At 39.5% G+C, this 19,428-nt stretch overlaps 1 protein-coding gene and 1 pseudogene across 2 annotated transcripts in view; one reads left to right on the top strand and one right to left on the bottom strand.

Annotated features, from left to right (window-relative positions):
* Window positions 1–19,428, top strand: part of CGNL1 (cingulin like 1) — a 157,327-nt gene that overhangs the window by 61,626 nt on the left and 76,273 nt on the right. For both annotated transcript variants that reach the window (XM_011363426.2, XM_011363427.2), the window contains 6 exons: window positions 463–557; window positions 2,155–2,260; window positions 5,134–5,235; window positions 5,794–5,942; window positions 7,095–7,230; window positions 14,979–15,191. In XM_011363426.2, coding sequence (XP_011361728.1) covers window positions 463–557; window positions 2,155–2,260; window positions 5,134–5,235; window positions 5,794–5,942; window positions 7,095–7,230; window positions 14,979–15,191 — 801 coding nt within the window. The remainder of the gene's footprint in view (window positions 1–462; window positions 558–2,154; window positions 2,261–5,133; window positions 5,236–5,793; window positions 5,943–7,094; window positions 7,231–14,978; window positions 15,192–19,428) is intronic.
* Window positions 8,988–9,106, bottom strand: LOC111742092 (annotated as a pseudogene).

The following is a 19,428-nucleotide window of genomic DNA, read 5'->3' as shown; positions in this document are numbered from 1 at the left end:
GTTTCCACACAGGAGTTCAATGCTTAGATTTGTCTAGATGTATAAATTTTCCTCATGAACTTGAGTGACTGGGTTAATTTCTGGCCTGAAAAATTAGGTTAATCCTAAAGTGATGGAATTTATTTAAGTGGTACATTTAGTGTTTTGGTAGTCACAATAAAAAATTAATGATAATGATAAAAATAATAATAAGGTTAGTAAGTGCCAGGCACTATTTGTTATAGGATGGCACCCACCCTGTGAAGGTAGGTCCTATAAACCTAAATTTACAGGTGAGAAAATTGAGGTGAGGCTAAGTAATTTGCCCCAGGTTACAGCGCTACTTAGTAAGTGGTAGGGCCAGTTGTCATGAGGATCCTTACCTGAGGAATCGTTTTTTGGAAAGTAGGAATGTGTTTGGAAGCTTCTGCCTTCTTCCTGGAAACATCATCTTGTGATCTAATAACAGACATTACGTTTTAGGCCACACCGGATCTGTTAAAAGGCCAGCAAGAGCTTACTCAACAGGCCAACGAGGAGACCGCCAAGCAGATACTTTACAATTACCTCAAAGAAGGGTTAGTGATTTTCCTTAAAGGAGCTAAGTATTGTCATTTCTGGTGGGGTTCTTAATTTCCTTTTCTGGGACCTTGTGTTCTGCTCTCTCTCCCTGCCCTGTGTGAGCCATTTAGGGTTAAGATTCAGTGGCTGGAGTTTTCACAACGGCATCTTAATCTTGGGTGTGGGGAGCGAAGAGCAAGGGAGGGGAATGTGGGGAAGGACATCATACTTTAAAAATTAAAAATGAATATTTTTTAAATGACCCTTTACTGTTTTGAAAGCAGTAAATTCAAAAATGGGATGAATGTCTCTTATTCAGTTTTGAATTAAGTCTGCCATCGCTTTGAGTTCTTCTATGCACACAATAGTACTCTGTCATCCCTAGTAGGAAGTTACAAATAAAAATTCCTGCTTCCCTCCCCAGAGTTGACACTGGCCAGGAGCCCCTTCTTCCATTATTTTTAAAGCATGTATGAGTCATTTAAAAGCGGTGCTTTCCGCATACTTATCTTGGAGGTTGAGCTTGAGTAATCTGGTTTTCAGTCTTACTTAGATACTAATTGCATTGGAATTCTAGGTCAGGAATTTGAAGTTTCTGTTTCAGTTCTTTCATCAGATATGATTAAAAAGAAAAAAAAGCTTTACAGCCTGACATAACTGAAAGTCATTTGGCAAATACTCGTTTGTTTCAAAACACTTCGCGTGTTTGTATTGTGTCATACAATTATTTGTCAGTAATATAGAGTTGACAAAATAGTTAGGTTCAAAGTATGAGATAGGGGCTCTTTTGGAAAAAAAAAAAAAAAGTAACCAAAGAAATATTTCTAGTTAAGAAATAGTTATTACAATCTCTCTGTGAAAGGTTTTACCATATTAAGGTTAAGGTAGAAGAAATTTTGATTTTTAAAATTCTCTAAATTCTTCCCCTTTTTCTTCTTCCTCCTCCTCCTCTTATTATTCTTATTTTGGCTCATGATTTATTGAGAGACTGGTGAGACACTTTAGCAGGAGGCCTTTATTTAAGAAAACTTACTTAAAAAATTTTTTTTTCATAATTATCAGATATGTGTGATGGATGGTGCGATAGAGGTTAATAAGACTTTATCCGATCATTACCTGTGAAAGTCTAGACAAAGGGCTGCTGTGTAGACACCCTTCGCTTGGGGGATTTATTGTTTTAAACATCGGCTAAACAAGTTAAGATCACTGCAGATCATTCTTAGTATAAAATGTAAAAGTAAAATGTGTGTGAGAGACACACACATAGGAGAAACTCCTTGTTGGAATGAACGGTATTCATTTGAATCAAACAATAAATTAGTAAATTTTCACTGGATGTTTTCTCCAAGCTTATTTAGAACATGGTTATATCTTTCACATGTTTAGAAATGGGAACCCCCGTCCCAAATTGAGCGGTAACAAAGAACAATTTATTTGACAAAAAATACACCATCCATCTGCCCTTCTTACCCTGGTTTTGTCTGTGGCCTTAATTAATTCATACCTCCTGCAATTTGTCTTCTTAAAGGGCCCCTTGTTTGCGTGCCATGGCACATAACATATTCTGAGACCGGTGGCTGTGCCCCTCATCGTTTGCTGTTGCCTCTTTTCCAGAAGCACCGATAATGACGATGCTACTAAAAGGAAAGTCAACCTGGTCTTTGAGAAAATCCAGACGTTAAAGTCTCGAGCAGCAGGGAGCACGCAAGGAAGTAGTCAAGTAAGTTGAAGTTTTGTGTCTTGCAGAGGGCATTTAACATGGAACGTGGCAAATGAATTGCTGTTTCTTCAGTCTGTATGTTTGGTTGTAGCAGCGAGAGGGAAAGTTCCTGAGCAGTGAGCCGTACCGAAGATGGAAGATCATGTTTTGAATATTATTAATGTGCACCCTGCCTTTCCTTTTCAGAAAGGTTTTAAGATATTTCATTAAAAAAATATAAACCATAACAGGATGTAACAAATAGGTGGTGAAGTTTAGAAAGGGAAATAAGAACTGGAAGAATGAAACAAAATAATGGATCGAGAACCGTAGTGTTATTATAGGCACATTCGGAAGGTTAGTGTGAACTGGCTTGGACCCAAGCTCTGAAACTTCGGAGAATAAGAAATAAGAGGATGAGAACAAGAGAATAAGGAGTAGAGACAGGTGAAGCTGACCAGCATCAGTGGAATGGAAAGGAAGGCGTGGAGTGGTGCCCAATTCTTTTTTTTTTTAAAAACTGCCTGTTTAATTGTATTTAATTTGAGTTGCGACTTGGAGATCTTTTTGTTAAAAAAGGAGTCGTCTCATAGTTGATGAACATCTACTATATGCCAGAAATATCTTGTGCCCTTCTCAAAAGCAAGCAGCAGGGAGATGACTAATAACTTGTTACTCAATCTTCCACCACCTTGAACTGGGACCCACTTCTTGTTTGTGAATCTTCCCTTTCTCCTCCCTGGTGAATTACGCATGGGTAGAAAGAGAAGATACCAAGAAGCAGGTAATAGGAAGTTTGCCTATAGCTTCTTTTCAACTTTGGAAAAATGTATAGAGGATATTTTTAGGCATTAATTAACCTTCTTTTCTGTACTGTTCAGTATTCTCCTAGCACTCAGCTAACCCATGACTGCTACTCTGGCATCAAATATATACATGTACATGTACATGTACATATACACATACACATACACGTACACATACATATAATACACATGAATGTGTACACACACATATATGTATGTGTACACATGCAGACACACATACACTCACACACCGTTCCCACTGGGGAATCTTTAGATTATACACTTTGTTTTATGAGCTCTACATAGTTCTTAAAATTTAGTTTAGAGTTTTTTGCTAAAATTCTTAAATCCAAATTATTATTCTGACTCTTGCTTTTCATTTACCTGCATATTCTTGGGGAGAACACATCCTTTGGTCTTTTTTTTTTTTTTATATTCTTTCTTCTTGATGTTAAGATTGTCATTGTGGCTCACAGACTAGGAGTATCCAGCCCAAACTGGGGAAGTTGGGGTAGCCCTTCTAGAGTCAGTGACACTGATGCTGTCTCAAAAGATGATAGAATTCTCTGGGTGAAGAGAAGGCAGGGCATTGAAGGTAGAGGGAACAGCACAAACAAATATAAAATGTAAAGAGTGTGTGTTTGCTATATTTAGGGGATGGAAGTGTAGTTGGAACTAAGAGCATGTGGGGACAATATGCCACTTTAGAAATCATATAAGAAATTTCTATTTCAGGCTGAAGATGATGGGTTACTGTTGATGGACTTTAGGAATGAGTAGTGTCGTATTCATAAAAATTTATTTTTTTTGATAGCTTTTTGAGAGAGATAAGATTAGAGGAAGGGAGGCCAGTTAAGAAGCAGTGCTGAATAAGTGAGCGATGATGAGACGTTGAATGAAGGCTACAATCGCAGTGCCGTGACTGCTTAATTGCCTGTATTTTCCTACTCTCTTTATCTCCTTCTTCTTTTCTGAATCTGATTATTCGCTGGCAGAGGCTTTGGAGTTTCATCTTTTTGGTGTCAGTTAAGTGATTTCCTGTGAGAGAATCTAAGAACCTTCTCCCACATGGACTAAGACTATGCTGGAAAACAGCAAAACAGAGTTTTTGTGTGGGAAAGAACAGTGTACAGTTACCATCATGCGGGTGGATTTAGATTTCTAAACTGGATTGTTCCCATTTTGTCTGAAAATTGGAAATCCTGTGTTTTTGTTGACTGGGGGGTTCTGGTTAACTTCACAGGAGTGGGTGAGGAAGTACCTCATTCCAGGTTCGTCATGCACAGCTCACACCTGGACTTAAGTGCTTTGTGCCAAGATACTGCCTTTTCTAGCTTCGATTCTTGCTTTTCTCTTTTTCCTTCTCCTATTTGTAGATTTCTAACTACTTTGCTTTAGGATTTTAGCCAAATCCTTTGGAGAGCATCATCCTATTGTTATATCCATGGAAGAAAAAAATGAGATCCATTAATATTCATATTCAGATCAGATGTGATATTTTCTAATAGACTCTCTTTAATCAGATCCCCTTTCATTATATCTCTCTCCATTATGGAAATGTAACTCTTGAAAGAAGAAAGCCAATTTAGCCAGCATACATTTATTTACTACTTGGCATACAGGGATCTGCAGAGAGTGAGAGATAAAAATTTCATTGGTGGTTATGGAGAAGTAATTCTCAATATGGCGAATATTCTGTAACAGGCATATATACAAAGGGCCTTGGCAACACAGAGACATGGACTTTGGGTATAATTTCATGTGCTAGATGAATTTTAAACAATATTTATTTTTATCTTTTTACATTGTTTTATTGGGGTATAACTTACATACAGTAAACTACACAAATCTTAACTGCATAATTTGTTGAGTTTTTAAAAAGAGGTCCATGTAAACACCACCCAGATCAAGACACAAGACTCTTCCATCATCTTGGAAACTTTCTGCGTGCCCCTTCTCCGTAGGGGTTTATGTTAGAATTGGGTCTTAAGATTTTAGTGTTACTGCTCTGATTATATTTTGGGGGAAAGAAAATTAAAATCAAGTACCTGAACATTTAAATTAGCATCTCTCTGCAATTAATTGCAGGCTTCTAATTCTTCATCTGAAGTCAAGGATCTATTGGAACAGAAAAACAAGTTGACCACAGAAGTAGCTGAACTTCAGAGACAGCTTCAACTAGAAGTCAAGGTATCTTTTTCCTTCGGATTATTTTTTTTTTTCCATTTCTATCTTGATCAATAAAGAATACATTAAGTACGTTAGGATGTCCAAGTGAAGTGAAAGCCAATTTTTTTTCACAAAAGAAATATTCCTCTCATTACAGAAGTAAATTCCTGTATTTTTGGCTCCTGCTATCCAAAGAATTTTTTTTTTTTTTTTAAAATAACCAGCATATTAAGACTGCTTTGACAGACTCAAAAAACAAAGAAACACTGTTGGATTCAGGCAGGCCAGTAGGAAACTAAGTGCATATAAAAATATCTAAACTAAGTAATAGAAATAGCACTATGAGGCATAGCTGTATTAATATTTCTCTTTTGGAAGTATTACAACTCGTTAAATATTTAATCTTTCTAGTTGCAAACTCCTATGCCTTAATTATGTAGTGTGAATAATAATAATGTAGTTGTTTAATAATATAAGTGCAAAGATATGGAGTCCTTCATTCAGAGTTTAGAAGTAGACTTCTGTAGGGTTACATTAATGTATAGTGAAGTACTTTAAAATCACATGTATTCATATTAGAATCAACAGAACATTAAAGAAGAAAGAGAGAGGATGAAAGCAAACTTAGAAGAGCTTCAGAACCAACATGACAGCAAGGTGGAAGAGAACTCCTTGCTGCAGCAGCGACTGGAAGAAAGTGAAGGGGAGCTCCGGAAAAACTTGGAGGAGTAAGTTCTGACAAAGAGCCTGTGTCCTTCTTGTGTTCTGCATCCAATGTAGCCAAACCTTTTTGTTCATTTAGTATATTTAGAGGGGCTTCTGACTCTTCCTTTGCTCCCTCTTATCCTTGTAAAATTGCAAAACTGATAACATGTATAGACTGGTAAGCAGAAAGGTTAATAATTTAAAAAAACCTTTTGTACACCTTAAAGCATGTCTTGTAAAGTTGCGGTCCTTAGAATGGATCTCATGCAGGTAAGCGAGAAGCAGGGAATATCGAGTGGTGGTATCTAAAGACTTAGATTTCAAGGGGCCTGGGCCCAGCCTCCAAAAAGCACCTGTCACTTGTCCTCCATAATCTCCCAGTTTGTGAATTTTATCCTGGATGGTGCTGGTCTCTCTGACCAGAGCTTATATTCCTGTTGCGTCTTCAGAGATGGAAATTCAAGCCCAAGAGGACCCTGCCATTGTGTTATATTATAATCTGTGACAAAAGGATCTGAATGAAACAAAGGTCCGAAAAGGTACAGTGCTGTGAAGCCCTGTGGATGTGATGGAAACTTTAAACAAAATTTTAAGTGGGAGTGAAATCTAGAGGGAAATTCAAGAAAAATAGGATATTATGTAGTTAAAGCATTTAATTGCCTTTGCAGTTTCAGTGGTGTAGTTTTTGATTTTAAAACATTCTTAGAGGTTAATTTTAGAAAAGAAGTTGGTAAAAAAAAGATCAGAAAATTTAGATATAGTAGAGACTTTACAAAATAAAAAGGTAGAATAGTTGTGAATTTGATTTAGAGCAGAGGTTGGCAAACTTTTTGTCAGGTAGTAAATACTTTATGGTTTATAAGCCATGTGGTCTTTGTGGGACCCACTCAATTCTGCCATTGTATCTTGCAAATTACTGTAAGCAATACATAAATGAATGAACATGGCTATATTCCAATAAAACTTTATTTACAAAAATAGGCAGTGGGCCAGATGGGCCTATAGGCCATAATTTGTTGACTCTTGTTCTACAGTACAGGGAGGAAGCAGAGAATGGGAGAGGTTCCTTGGGGCTTTAGATGACTCTGCTTGACCCTCTGAAGGTCTGAAAACAGACTGGGTGAAAATAAGGAGAGCCCAGGAGAGTCTCTCTGACAGACTTCCTCTCTCGTCAGGTTGTTTCAGGTGAAGATGGAACGGGAACAACATCAGACTGAGATCAGGGATCTCCAGGACCAGCTCTCAGAAATGCACGATGAACTGGACAGTGCGAAACAATCTGAGGACAGGGAGAAGGGGGCTCTGATTGAGGTAAGGAGACTGTGGGGTCAGGTGACAAGATAGGCCCCATCTGCTTGAAGAGGATGAGATGGTGGAGGGTGGGTGGAGACTGAGTGCTACGAGCCATATTCTGTTTTGTGCATTTGCTCCACCTGTGCCTATGGTTAGTTTCTGTAAGAGCATTGTATATAATAGCTTTTAAACATTGTCTTAGGAGCATTTTCAACCATGCAGAAAAGTAGAAAGACTAATGCATTAATTTCCATAGAGCCCCAACCCAGATCCAATAGTTGTCAATATTTTGCCATATGTATTCCACTTATTCATTTGTCCATTCATTCATCCGTTTTTTTTCACGTATCCATTTATTCATCTTTGCTGAACCATTTCAAAGTAAATTACAGATAATACTACTCCTTACTCCTAAATTCTTTAGTATGCATGTTTGAAAAATTAAGGGTTCTTGTCGCCTAAAAAATTTAATAATTCCTAAAATGTATTATATATAACAATAATTCTAATACGTGCCCCTTTGTCAGAGGATAGTGGAACAAGTTAATGGACACCATAAGAAAATAATCAGACAAATCTGTGGGGCATTGCTCTAGTCTTTTCAGAAGATCAATGGGATGGGAAAAAAAAGAGCAGGGAGTAGGGAGTAGGGGGGCCGGCGGGGGGCTATACTAAGTTAAATGAACTCTGAGAGAGATCGATGAAGGTAGTGTGGGATTCTTGATTGGATTCTCGCTTGGAGGAGGGGGACAGAACTTATGTCTATACCCTTTTCGGTATTTTGGTATTTGCTATAACATTACCATCTCCTGTATTTTTGGCAGAGTTTTGAAATTTAGTTCCTTATGAGCTTTGGTTTGCAGGAACAGCCCAAGAAATAAATGATACTCAATTTAGACCAAAACGAAAACAAAACAAAACAAAAAAAATCAAGACTTAAAGGTACCTTGTCATTACTGAACTTTCATTTTCTGCTGCTTTCCCCCAAGGGCTTAGGTCTTTTTTATGTCCCTTTCTTGGGGTTAAAAGCTGCTGGCTCCTAAGTCCCTGTAGCTCCCTGTTAAGTGTCAGCTGTCAATTGTTTTCTCACTCCTTCCTTGTTTAGTTTTGAAGTTACTCCCCAGGAAGGATTTGAGTTCCTGCTCTTTAGAACTTTGCCTCTCTTCCCTATGACTTGGCAGAGAGCACAGCGCTTGTGGCCCACGGGAGTTCTCATGAATTTGTTTTTCACATGGGTCTAGGGGAATCATTCTCTTCTCCCCACACAACCATTTCTCTGTCTCTGTTTAGACCTTTTCGCCTGAGAAGGCATCAGATCTGTTCTTTACCACCTGGTGTTTCTCTTTTTATCCAAGGATTCCTTAAAAACCACCATATTCATGATATTATACTGCTTCTCATGGCTCTGCCTTTTTTCTCAGCGCTTAGAGTTACAAAGATGAGGTGTATTAGAATGGGGCTTTGAGAATATATACATTTATCGCTGAAATACGAAAACAACATAACTTGAAATTTAAAAATGGGGTGGGTGGAAAAACATATTTTTCTAACATCTTAACAACTATTTTTATTTCTACATTTTCTACTTGCCTCCTTACCCTCTGATCGGTTTCATCTACCCATGTATCATATAAGGAACAATTACAGTGTCCCTGCAGTTTTGATACCTGTTTTTAAAAGTTAGTATGTCAGAAATATTTTTTTCTCAGGATACCTTGTATTCTTTAAATTTCATTTATTTATTTATTTTAAAAAATTAAATTTTTTTTTTTTTTTGCCTATAGCATCCAGTATTTCTAGGTGGTCTCCCATCCAAGTACTAACCAGGCCTGGCCCTGCTTAGCTTCCAAGATCAGATGAAATCGAGCATGTTCGGGGTGGCATGGCCATAGACTGAAATTTCATTTTTAAGGAGATAAATCACAATATATTTAACCATCCTCCTGTATTTAAGTTGTTTCTTTTTTTTAAGTTATGAAAAAGTATGATGAACATTTCTTACATGTATCCTTTTACTTCTTTAGAAGAATATCCTAAGGATAATTTTCCAGAAATGATGTTACTGTGCAGTTTATGGCTTTTAATAAAAATGTAGCTTCAGAAACAAATTTAAATAGAAGGTAAGGCTTTGCCGTATTCTATGATTCCTTGTGGGTACACTTCATTGATTCTAAAAGGGAAAGATGTTATGTTAGCTATTGAGAAGTCCCTTAAGTTGCCCAATTTTCCCAGTAAGTTCAATTTATGATTGTTATTAGCCCTTTCCCTCAATACCCTCTATTCTTTTAAATAACTTTAAAACTAAAATTCCTTATTTTAGCACACTTTACCTTACTCTATTTTTGTATCTCTCTTTCTTCTACTAGCCAGCTGATTCAATAACATATTGTCTTTGCTGCTGCTTTCATTTATTGACTAGCCCAGTGCCAGGCAACAGAGCAAATGAATAAATTTCAGCATTTATATTATTTTAAAAATGGCACTATTTTAAGAAAAGGAAATAATTCTGAAATGAGCTATATGCTTCTTTGCCTCTTTAAACACACTATACTGTGCCTATATTAATGAACAAAATTTAATTAATTAGTTTATTGACATTTTATAGTGGTAATTGGATGAAGAGGTGGGCCTTGGTTTTGTTGACGTATTTTCAGGCAGAGGCTGATAAGGAGAGCAGGAAAGAGAAACAGAACACATCTTTTCTTAAACATACTCCTTTTACTACTGGCTTTCTGGTTGTCTCGTCCTGTAACAGGAAGCACATCATTTGCTGCTGCCTTTCTGAAGACTGAGTTAGGGCTCAATAACCTTTTCTATGCCAAAGTGGGATACTCTCCCTCTGGAAAGTCAGTCTCACTGTTTTTAATCAGTTTCCTTTGACTTGTCAACAATATTAAAACATGTTCTGTGGTTTCTCTATCATTAATAAAATAGACTCCATCTCCTTATCACTTTCAATTTATTCTTCATATCTTAATAAGAAGTGGTCTGGGGAATCTGATAACAGAGTACAGTTGTGGCCAAGTTTTCATGGCATTTGGCTTAGAACAGACACTTAAACACGATGAACATTAAACGCTTGTGCTTTTGAATGTCTGAAAAAGGCTGAAGGCCCTATATTTTGTGAGGCATGAACAATGCACAAGAGTTTTCATGAAATCTCTTCTAATACTACTTTACATTTTGTTAAATAATATCGGGCCCCTATATGGAACCAGTAAAGTAACATTAAGAGAGAATAAAATAATTTCGAAAAAAGGAAAGAAAGAAGAAAGAAACAGTTTTCTCTGGATGAGCCATATAGTTGACTAACTAACAGTAGGACAATTTTTTTATTCTTAAACAGTTGATGGTTCTGAATTTTTATTTTTAACTCAAGTTACAAAAGTGGTTATAGAACAACTTCTTTGTCCATAAATGCATTTGCCTCTATTCCAAAAGAAATGGGTAAAAACATCAGACGTCTAAGTGAAATGATAGTGGAGTTTTCCAGTTGCTGACCATCATCTTTGATGGGCTCCTGCAGTACTGACAGCTGGGCCTCACTCTAGCAGCCATGTGGTGTTTTATCCCTGGCATTTGCCAAGATGCAAGTCTTTATCAGTAAAATATTTTGGTTATGAAATTGTATTGATCTGGGGATAGACTGTGCTCAAAAATGAGGTCTCTAAAATAACATAAATTATTAACTTTTTCTCAATGCACCTGTTGTGATGTTACTGAACATTATACAAATTTTAATGAAAAAGCAACTAAAAAAATCACATTTCTCACCAACCCTGTTATCCTTTCTAGGCCAATTTTCTGGAAGAAAAAGTTGGATAATTCTTAGTTAGCTACAGTTTTGTTGTAAAACCTTTTACTTACCTTTTCATTGAGCATGGGCCAGAGATAGGGACCCTGTGTAGAACCTCTGGGAAGCATTTATGCTGAAGAGGGTTTAGATCAGTATTTTCCTCGTTTTGACATGGAATGCTGTAAATAGATGGTGTGTGAAATAAAGCTCTCTGTGGGCAAGTAAGTTGCTGCTCTGGACATTCTGGTGTGTGCTTCTCAGTGCACCTGTCATCCAGTGTTTTATAGCTGCTGTTAATAACAGCCGAGCCCCAGAGTGTACAGCACCTTCTTTTTCCTCTCAACTTTTCTTCCTTCTTGTCTTTTTAGGTTCTGGTCATGTTTCTTTGCTTTAGTTTAAAATCGTGGACCTTCTTACAGGCACTTCCAGACACACACAGGTCTCTGTTCTGTTTGCATCTGAGAGATTGAGCACAGTGTAACTGCTTGCTCCGCAGCCCCTCCCGAGTGTGTAATTTTGTTGTCAGGCCTGCAGAGGCTGGGCGCTAAAGAGAACAGCCATTGGTATCTGATTTGGGTCCCAGTCTTGGCTCTGTTAAGTTATACCATTTATTAAGTTATGAAGTCTTAGGCGTGATAGCATCTCAGAGCTCCAGTTTTTTTTCGTTTTTGTTTTTTTTCATTTATGAACGAGAATAATAATATTCATGTCCCAGGATTTTGGGAAATGTTTAGCACGAGTCTTATTATGTAGCGAGTACCAAATGCAGTCAACTTTTATATAGACACTGAGTTTTTATCTCCTGGCTGTTTTCATGTAAGCAACTAACCTGGATGCATGTAAGTTTTAGAAGCACTGATTCTGAATGGCCCAAGTTTTTCTTTGTTTTCTTTAATTGGAGTCTATAGAGGCATGTGCATGTCTAATGGTGTTACCTTTATATATTTTCTCTCCCTCCTTTGGCTTGGTATAATTGTTAATGAAGCCACTGAGGTAGTGAAGTGAAATTTTTGAAATCTGCACTTTTTTGGTCTCTACCTTGGGAAACTTCAAGTGCTACTAAGTGATACGGTGAGGTGTAATCTGATTGGATTTAGGCAACATAGTCCACTTAAGCAACAGCCCCAGCCCCAGATAATAGCATGTCAGTGTAGAATGAACCATAGAAACCTAGGTTCTTGACATGCATTGACAGCGGAACACAAAAGGCAACTCAAAACACAGATATGTTCTGGAAAAGATAAGTGTGGGAAGAGGAACTGCCTTATCGTCAAAACAATTGAGAAACGTGTGAGAGAGCAGGAAACAAGGGTTAGATTCACAAGGGCTGTGGTGAAGAGGCTGGCAGGAGGCTTCAGGAAGACCTAAAAGAGGAGCCAATAGCAACAGAGACGGGGGGGAGTCTCTCTTACTCCTTAAGTGTGGGGGGTGGGGCGGGGGGAGGCTGGGCAGTGACAGCAGGACTGTCTCCTTTGATAAAATCAAGATGGGGTATATTTTCATGAGATTTGTTTGTGTTCTGTGTTTGGTCCTTTGGAAGAGCCAGAGTTGCCCTAGCTACCTGGATGAATCTCTTGATGTTTCATCTGAGCTTATTAATCAATGCTTGTAGCTAGATTTTTGAAGGGCTAAATCTTGGTCTGTGCATTGCAGCTCTACCCTGGGATTGCAGAGGTTCCCCTGATTCATTGGATGTGAACGTCCTAAAGAAAAGGAAAGAAGTTACACTGTCAGTTACACTTAAATCGATATGAATATTTTTATCCCTTCATCAGTGACACACTTCTTGAATGGAAAGTAGCTTATCTCTGAGGGCTCAGTTTCCTGGGTGGCAACCATTCCTCCGATTCCCCAGGAGTTCCCAGAGAACAGGATGTATATTTACTCAAAAGCCATCAGTGAAAAAGACTGGTTTAGAATTCTGGTATCTCCAGACTCCTGCTGTACTGCACATGTTAATACATTTATATGCAGAACAGACACATTCCCGATATCATTGATCCATTAATCAAAAATATAATAAATCAGATCTATATTTTTCTTTCAGGGAGCCGATGATATAGCAGAGGAGATAAGAAAATAAATATATAGACTGTAAGGTAAAAGTGTTAAGTGCTGTGCTAAGTACATCTAAAGAAAATGGGTATTCAAGAAGGGGATTCAAGGAAGGCTTCTTGGAGGAGGTCATATTATATTTGAGTCTTCAGAGATTTTCTGAAAGGCAGAGAGAGGTGGGAATTGAGAGAGAAGAAGTTGCCATGTGGATAATGTCATAGAGACCAGAGGTGAGAGACTGGATGTGGGGAGCAGTTGGGTGGCTATTGCAAACCACCTGGGCAGGAGGTGCTGAGAGCCTAAACCAGGGAGGCGAGGGAAAGAATCGAAGATGTTCCAGAACTAACGTTTTGGTCGTGAGCGACAAAGACAAAAGAGGTCAAGGTTGCTGCTAAGCTCCTGAGTAGGTGGTGCCATTCACAGGAATAATAAAACAAAGGAATAGGAAAGGAAAGAACATGATGAATTCACTGAAAAGAAAAATAAAACCTACTGAATTTGAGGTGCCCGTGGGCATCCAGCTGGATGTGCCGAGCAGGTCATTGGAAGTGCAGGTCTGAATTTAGGTAAGAATTGGAGGTAAAGGTTTGGGAGTTATTTTATGTAAAATTAATAGTTGGAGAAAAATAGATGAGCCTGCCAAAAAAGAATAAAGAATGCAAAGTTGCATTCTTGGGGATCATCTTAGCTTTTGGGAAGAGAGAGAGAAAAGCCAGAAAAGATTGTCACAGAAAAAGCAGCTTGAGGGAAGAAAACAGGAGAATGTAGTGTCTTTGAACTTCCAGGCAGAAGGGAATATTAAGGAGACAGGTGGGGAGGATCAAAGAGGGGTCAAGAAAAGTGAGGACTGAGAATAGACTATTCGATGTGGTGATTAAGAGGTCACTATGACCTTGGAGGGGGCAGTCTTAGTGGAGTAGGGACAAAAGCCATGTAAGCAAAAGATTAAGGAGTAGAAATTATACTTTTAAAAAGTTTGGTGGTAAAGCTTTTTTTCTTTTTTTTTTCACCGTTGACTTAGGGGATTCTTAAATCCTATAGATACAAGGAAACAAAAGAACAAAATGACACACAAAAAAAGAGATAACTGATAGAGCAAAAACTTGGAGCAGGCTGGCAAGGGACAGACAGCTCATTGCAAAGTGGCTTCGTGTTGGGGAGAAGGCCTGAAGTTCAGGAAGAACTGGGGTGGGAGGAAGCTGAGGCAGTTGTGCCCAAGTCCTGGCTGAGGGTGCAGTAAGGGTGTCTGCAAGAGAGGGTGGGTTGTGAGCTGGAGGAGGTCTAGGACAAGGATGGCGAAGCGAAAGGAATTCCGGCTGAGCTTTTGGCAGAACACACTTGGGTCTAGGTAATGCGATTTGCTGTGGAACTCGTTGCCCCAGTTTTGGGACTTTCCTGATGAACTCTTAGCAGCTGAGGAATAAATGTGACTGTTTTGCCCTGCTCAAGTAGAAGGAGAATGGGGCAGGGTCAGCCCCAGCACTAGCATCATGGATTAAGGGTTCCAGGGGTGTGTGAAGTAAGTGAGGACAGCAAGTTGGCATGTCCTCCATGAAGCAACAGCACATAAAGGCCAACAGCAAGGGCCACGGGCCATTGCACGGAAATGAAATGAGGTGGAAGAGACAGACATGTCCCCTCAAAGCAATGAAAATTAAATCACTTACCCTTTCCCCCCTCAAATCTCAAAAAAGCTAAGATAGTCAAATCAAGGGGAACGATGGCCTCCGAGGAGTGAAAGGGGAGATAAAGAGATGGCCTAAACTGATGTGTAGTGTGAGGAAGGAGCGAGGGCGAGGGCGAGGGCCGGTGACAGTATGGCCGCTCATCTGGGCGGCTGAACTGGAGGGGAGAGCAAGGCCGCTTGGCAAAGATGGTTAATCTCCACCCCCCTGGTCCTGTTTCTTTTCTTTAGGAACTCTTACAGTCAAAACAGGACCTTCAAGATCTGCTTATCGCCAAAGAGGAGCAGGAAGACCTTTTGAGGAAGCGGGAGCGCGAACTCACCGCCCTGAAGGGAGCGCTGAAAGAAGAGGTGTCCAGTCATGACCAGGAGATGGAGAAGCTGAAGGAGCAGTATGACGCCGAGCTGCAGGCCCTGAGGGAGAGTGTGGAAGAAGCGACCAAGGTGAGTTGACCCAACCGGTCGGTCAGACCATAACGGGAGTCGGGATGGGGCAAGAGACGCTAGCTTGGGAACAGGTGACAGTGCGGGACCGCCTCTCCCACACCGATGCCAGTTGTCTTCCTTCCTGTTCGTTACAGAGTGAAACTCAGTTTCATCAGATCATGGAAATAGGGCCTGCTCACAGAGACTGAGCTCGACGGCGCTGCTGTCGGCTGTTTTAAGTCTGTAAACTTAACGTTTTTAAGGACATTGTTTAAATGCTGTTATGCAAGGCGGGAGTTACAGGCCCACGAGTGGACTCTAGAAGTTCTGTAGCCCCTTGAGGAGCAGAGATCTGGACTGCTCTAGGTGTTCCTACAGGTCAGAGGCCTGGGGCATCGTGTGGCTTTGCTAAAGGGGCAGGAGTGCAGACAGGACCCAGATTTCTGGAATCCTTCACCCCTGCCCTAGCCTGTTCCTTCTAACTTGTGAAGCCTTTTGTTAGACGATCTAGGTTCTTTGCTCAGCAAAGTTACGAGAGGGTTAATTGGCTGAATTGCCCAAACCCTTGCAAGATAATTTTTCTCTTAATTGAATTCTTGGCTCCTACAAATAGTTTCTAAATTATGTTGAAGTCTTTTGGTGCAGGGCTCATGTTGGCTGTTGAAGAAGAGAAAAGCAGTTTTGAAGGGAAAAATGCTTTGAAATATCATGCCATCTTTAGGGATAGAGGGGAATTACAGAGTATAATTTTTTTAGTCTCTGCAATGTATAGGTCAAGGATGATGTTTAAGAACTCTCGATATTGTTTGTTTATCCTGTGATGATTTCAGTGACAGCTCAGAGCTAGGAGGCCCTCCCTCCGCTGAGCTCCATAGTGATTCACTGATTTTCAATTATGGCACAGTAATTACAAATGACAGGAAGTGAAAGATGGGTTTGTTTGTTATAACAATAAAAAGTCTGGGAAATAGCCTGTTTGGGGTTATTATAACTGAGACAGTTTTTTTTTTTTTTAAAGTTTGATTTGCCTATCTTAGCTTCTTTTGAGATATAGTTTAGTTTGAGGGAGAAAAGCAAAACTGATTGAATTTTCATTGCTTTGAGGGGATGTATGTTTTTTCCACCTCATTTCCCTTCTGTGCTACAGCTCGATGTCCTTGCTATTGGCCTTTATGTGCTGTTGCTTCATGGGGGACATGCCAAGCAGCTGATGAGTAAAATGATTCTCCTTTGAGACCTTCATGTCTGTATCACCTCCAGACACTGCATCAAAGCTCGAGTTAACATGCTACATTCATTCATTGGCCGTAGCGGAGGATGGTGTTCAGGCATGTTTATAGTGATTTGACTCTAAGGAAAATTAAACTTGTGTCTTCCACCGTCACAGATATTATAAGTGGGGAAGGGAAACATGGTAGATGAAAGAGGGTATCTTTGTTATAGGAGTCGAGATAATTTGTAGAGGCGTAGGCTATTGCATTTTGACCCTTTTGAAGGTCAGTATTATATGTTGGTTCACAGCACTTTTGTTATGTCAGTTTAAGAAAGAAAACTGCATTGACCCACATCAGTCTGTGAAGGAAGTAACAGGTGAGTTAGCCAAGGCATATATCACTGGTAGAGAATGTAAGGTTTCTGAGCACCAGGAAGCTAACACAAAGAAATTCACCTTAACATCCAGGGAGGTGCGTTCCAGCAAGGCTCTTTGCCCTAGATCACAGTCTATACTGCTGCCAGCATCTATTTTTGTTGTTGTTGTTTAAACAACTTGTTTGGCTTCCTGTTTCCCTAGACTTAAGTTCAAAATTATTAGCATGGGAGGCAATAAAAGTCCTTCTCTTCCTAACCTTGTCTCCAGAAAACTCCATATTATTTTAGTTCTCTCACCTCTTTGCATATGAGGAGTGACTTCCTTCCACTTTTCCGCCTGACCAACCTCTTCTCATCTTTCAGGGCCCTCCTCACATGTCCCCCCTTCTTTGGAGGTGCCCCAGATACCCCCACTCTCCTTGGTGGAATTAGCCCACCTTCCTTAGGGTTTCTGGTGCACCCTGGTTATTCCTCTACCAGGAGTGATTGGTTCGTATCATACTGTGTTGTAATTTATCATCAGGTCTGAGGACTCCATTAGACTGAGCTTTTTAAGCACAGGGGCCATTTTTAACCCCACCCTCTTTTCCCCCTAGACTGGGAGTGGCAAACTCAAATACCTCAGGACCCAGATAAGGACATAAATGAGTGAAGCTCTAGGTATGTTGTTGGGGTGACAGTAGGGCATGGTGGGCACTGTAACAAGCTGGTCATTTGTGTAAGGTCATTTGTTTCTCTGCTTTAGCTCAGAGTTGCCAGTGTAGGAATGCTGGGCCCATGTTGCTAGGTATTTCAATTTTTAGAGAGAGAAGCCAGATATCTGGATGTTGGTGTGAGATCTCCTGACTTGTAAGCAGTGCTTTAAATTAAAAAAAAAAAAAAAAAAATCACATAGACCAAGACAAGCCCATCTGCAGGCTGACAGTGTGTGATCTTTGTCCCTTGAGCTTAGCACAGTGCCTGGCACACAGTCAGTCACATTGTGCAATGTCTAATGAGTGAAAGTAAATGGAGGACAAATTCTCCTCTTAACTGGTTGTCAGGCCCTGTCATGTGATTCCTGTTGGATTTTCTCTGACGATGAATTGAGGGGTCTTTTAGAAACTCTACTGTTACTGTTGGGATCTCTGTGCCTTACTTTTGAGCTTTCCTGTAGTTTCTTAAAGAAGATCATGATTGTGTTTTTACACCTTAGCTTTTGCTTCTGAAGGTGGTTACCGAACAAATGTAGCAGAAGCATATTTAATGGAAAAAATTATGTCAATTTAGTAGACAGATGCTGCCTTTTTGTTATATTATTTACATGTGGGTATTATATAATAGAATTTTAAGATTATTCTATTAACTACTTGGAAGAGAGTGAATTAAATATAATTTTTTAACTTGGTAAAGAGTGTTTCTTAAATCTGTACATTAGCCTTTATGCTTTTCCTGCCTTGAGAAAGGACTCACCCAACACTGTGACTAAAAGCTGACATTTCATGAAGGAACTGCGTTGCATTACAAAGTTTATTTCCTTGCTAAGTCTTAGGAGGCAGCCCAACCTCCTGTCATCAATTTTTCTAAATTTTTCCGCTGCCCCAGGGCCAAAAACCCCTAAAGTGCTATTTTATCATGGTCAAATAACAAGTATTTCATCCTGGTCTGAGCTTGAGCACTAACAGTTTTAAATTACTAGAACATTTGGTGAAATCTGTCAAAGTATATTAAGAACATTTTATAGGTATTCCAAACAGATACTTTGTAAAGTGGTTTTTGTAGACCCAAATAGCCTCGCTTTTTAAAGAACAGATTGGTCGCTCAACAGAGAATTTGTGAGCGCCTTGGTTGTGTGGGGCTTCCTCGTGCAGCAGAATGAGCTGTGCCTCTTCTGCAGAGCAGGTCCCATTTGCTCATTAGGTGAGCTACTTTCATTCCCTTCCCACAGAGAAATGGATCTTCATAGTCCGCTACAAAGGGGATTCGATCTGTAACATCTTATTTTATAACATGTTTTTTCTTTGTTACATCCATTTATACTTTTTCCAGTTTTAAAAAGTATCTCTTTCTCCTTGGGTTTGTGGCTGTGGCTGGAATCCGCATGCAGAACCGGACAGTCGATGGGGATGTTCATGACTATCGCCTGGGAATAGAGTGATGACCATCCATAGCTGTTGCTTGTCTTTTTCTTCCCTACCCTTTTCTTTCTCCAACTCTTGTGCAAAAGAGAAGTGCAGACTCTATTGTTTTCAAATTTCTCAGAGAGGAGGCTTAGCTCAAATTCCAGCTCCTCCAGGAGCTTCCTTGGCTCCTTCGAGGACCTTACAGTTTCCAGGGACCTGGTATTATTGAAAATTTTGTTCTCGGTTTTCTCTTCCCTGTCAGGCTAAGGACCATCATAGTTTTTCCACTAGGCTTCTCTAGTGTGCGTGGCACTTCACGGGTGTTCCATAAATATTCCTGGATTAGAGGAATTCCGTATGTATTCATGGATTGAGTCCTGAAAATTCCGTATATATTCATGGATTGAGTCCCGAAAATTCCAAGGACAGGCATTAGACTGTTTTGGGCCTCATTTATGAATTAAAATTGTTTCTCATGAAAATGAACAAATCTTGTCTGTTGGGAGCAATATCATAATGTTAATGTTGATCCTGGAAAGACTACTTTTGCGTCTAAAAGCTGC

Source organism: Pteropus vampyrus, unplaced genomic scaffold (assembly GCF_000151845.1).
Source record: "Pteropus vampyrus isolate Shadow unplaced genomic scaffold, Pvam_2.0 Scaffold85, whole genome shotgun sequence".
NCBI classification, from domain to species: domain Eukaryota; kingdom Metazoa; phylum Chordata; class Mammalia; order Chiroptera; family Pteropodidae; genus Pteropus; species Pteropus vampyrus.
This window is presented reverse-complemented; position numbering and strand designations above follow the sequence as displayed.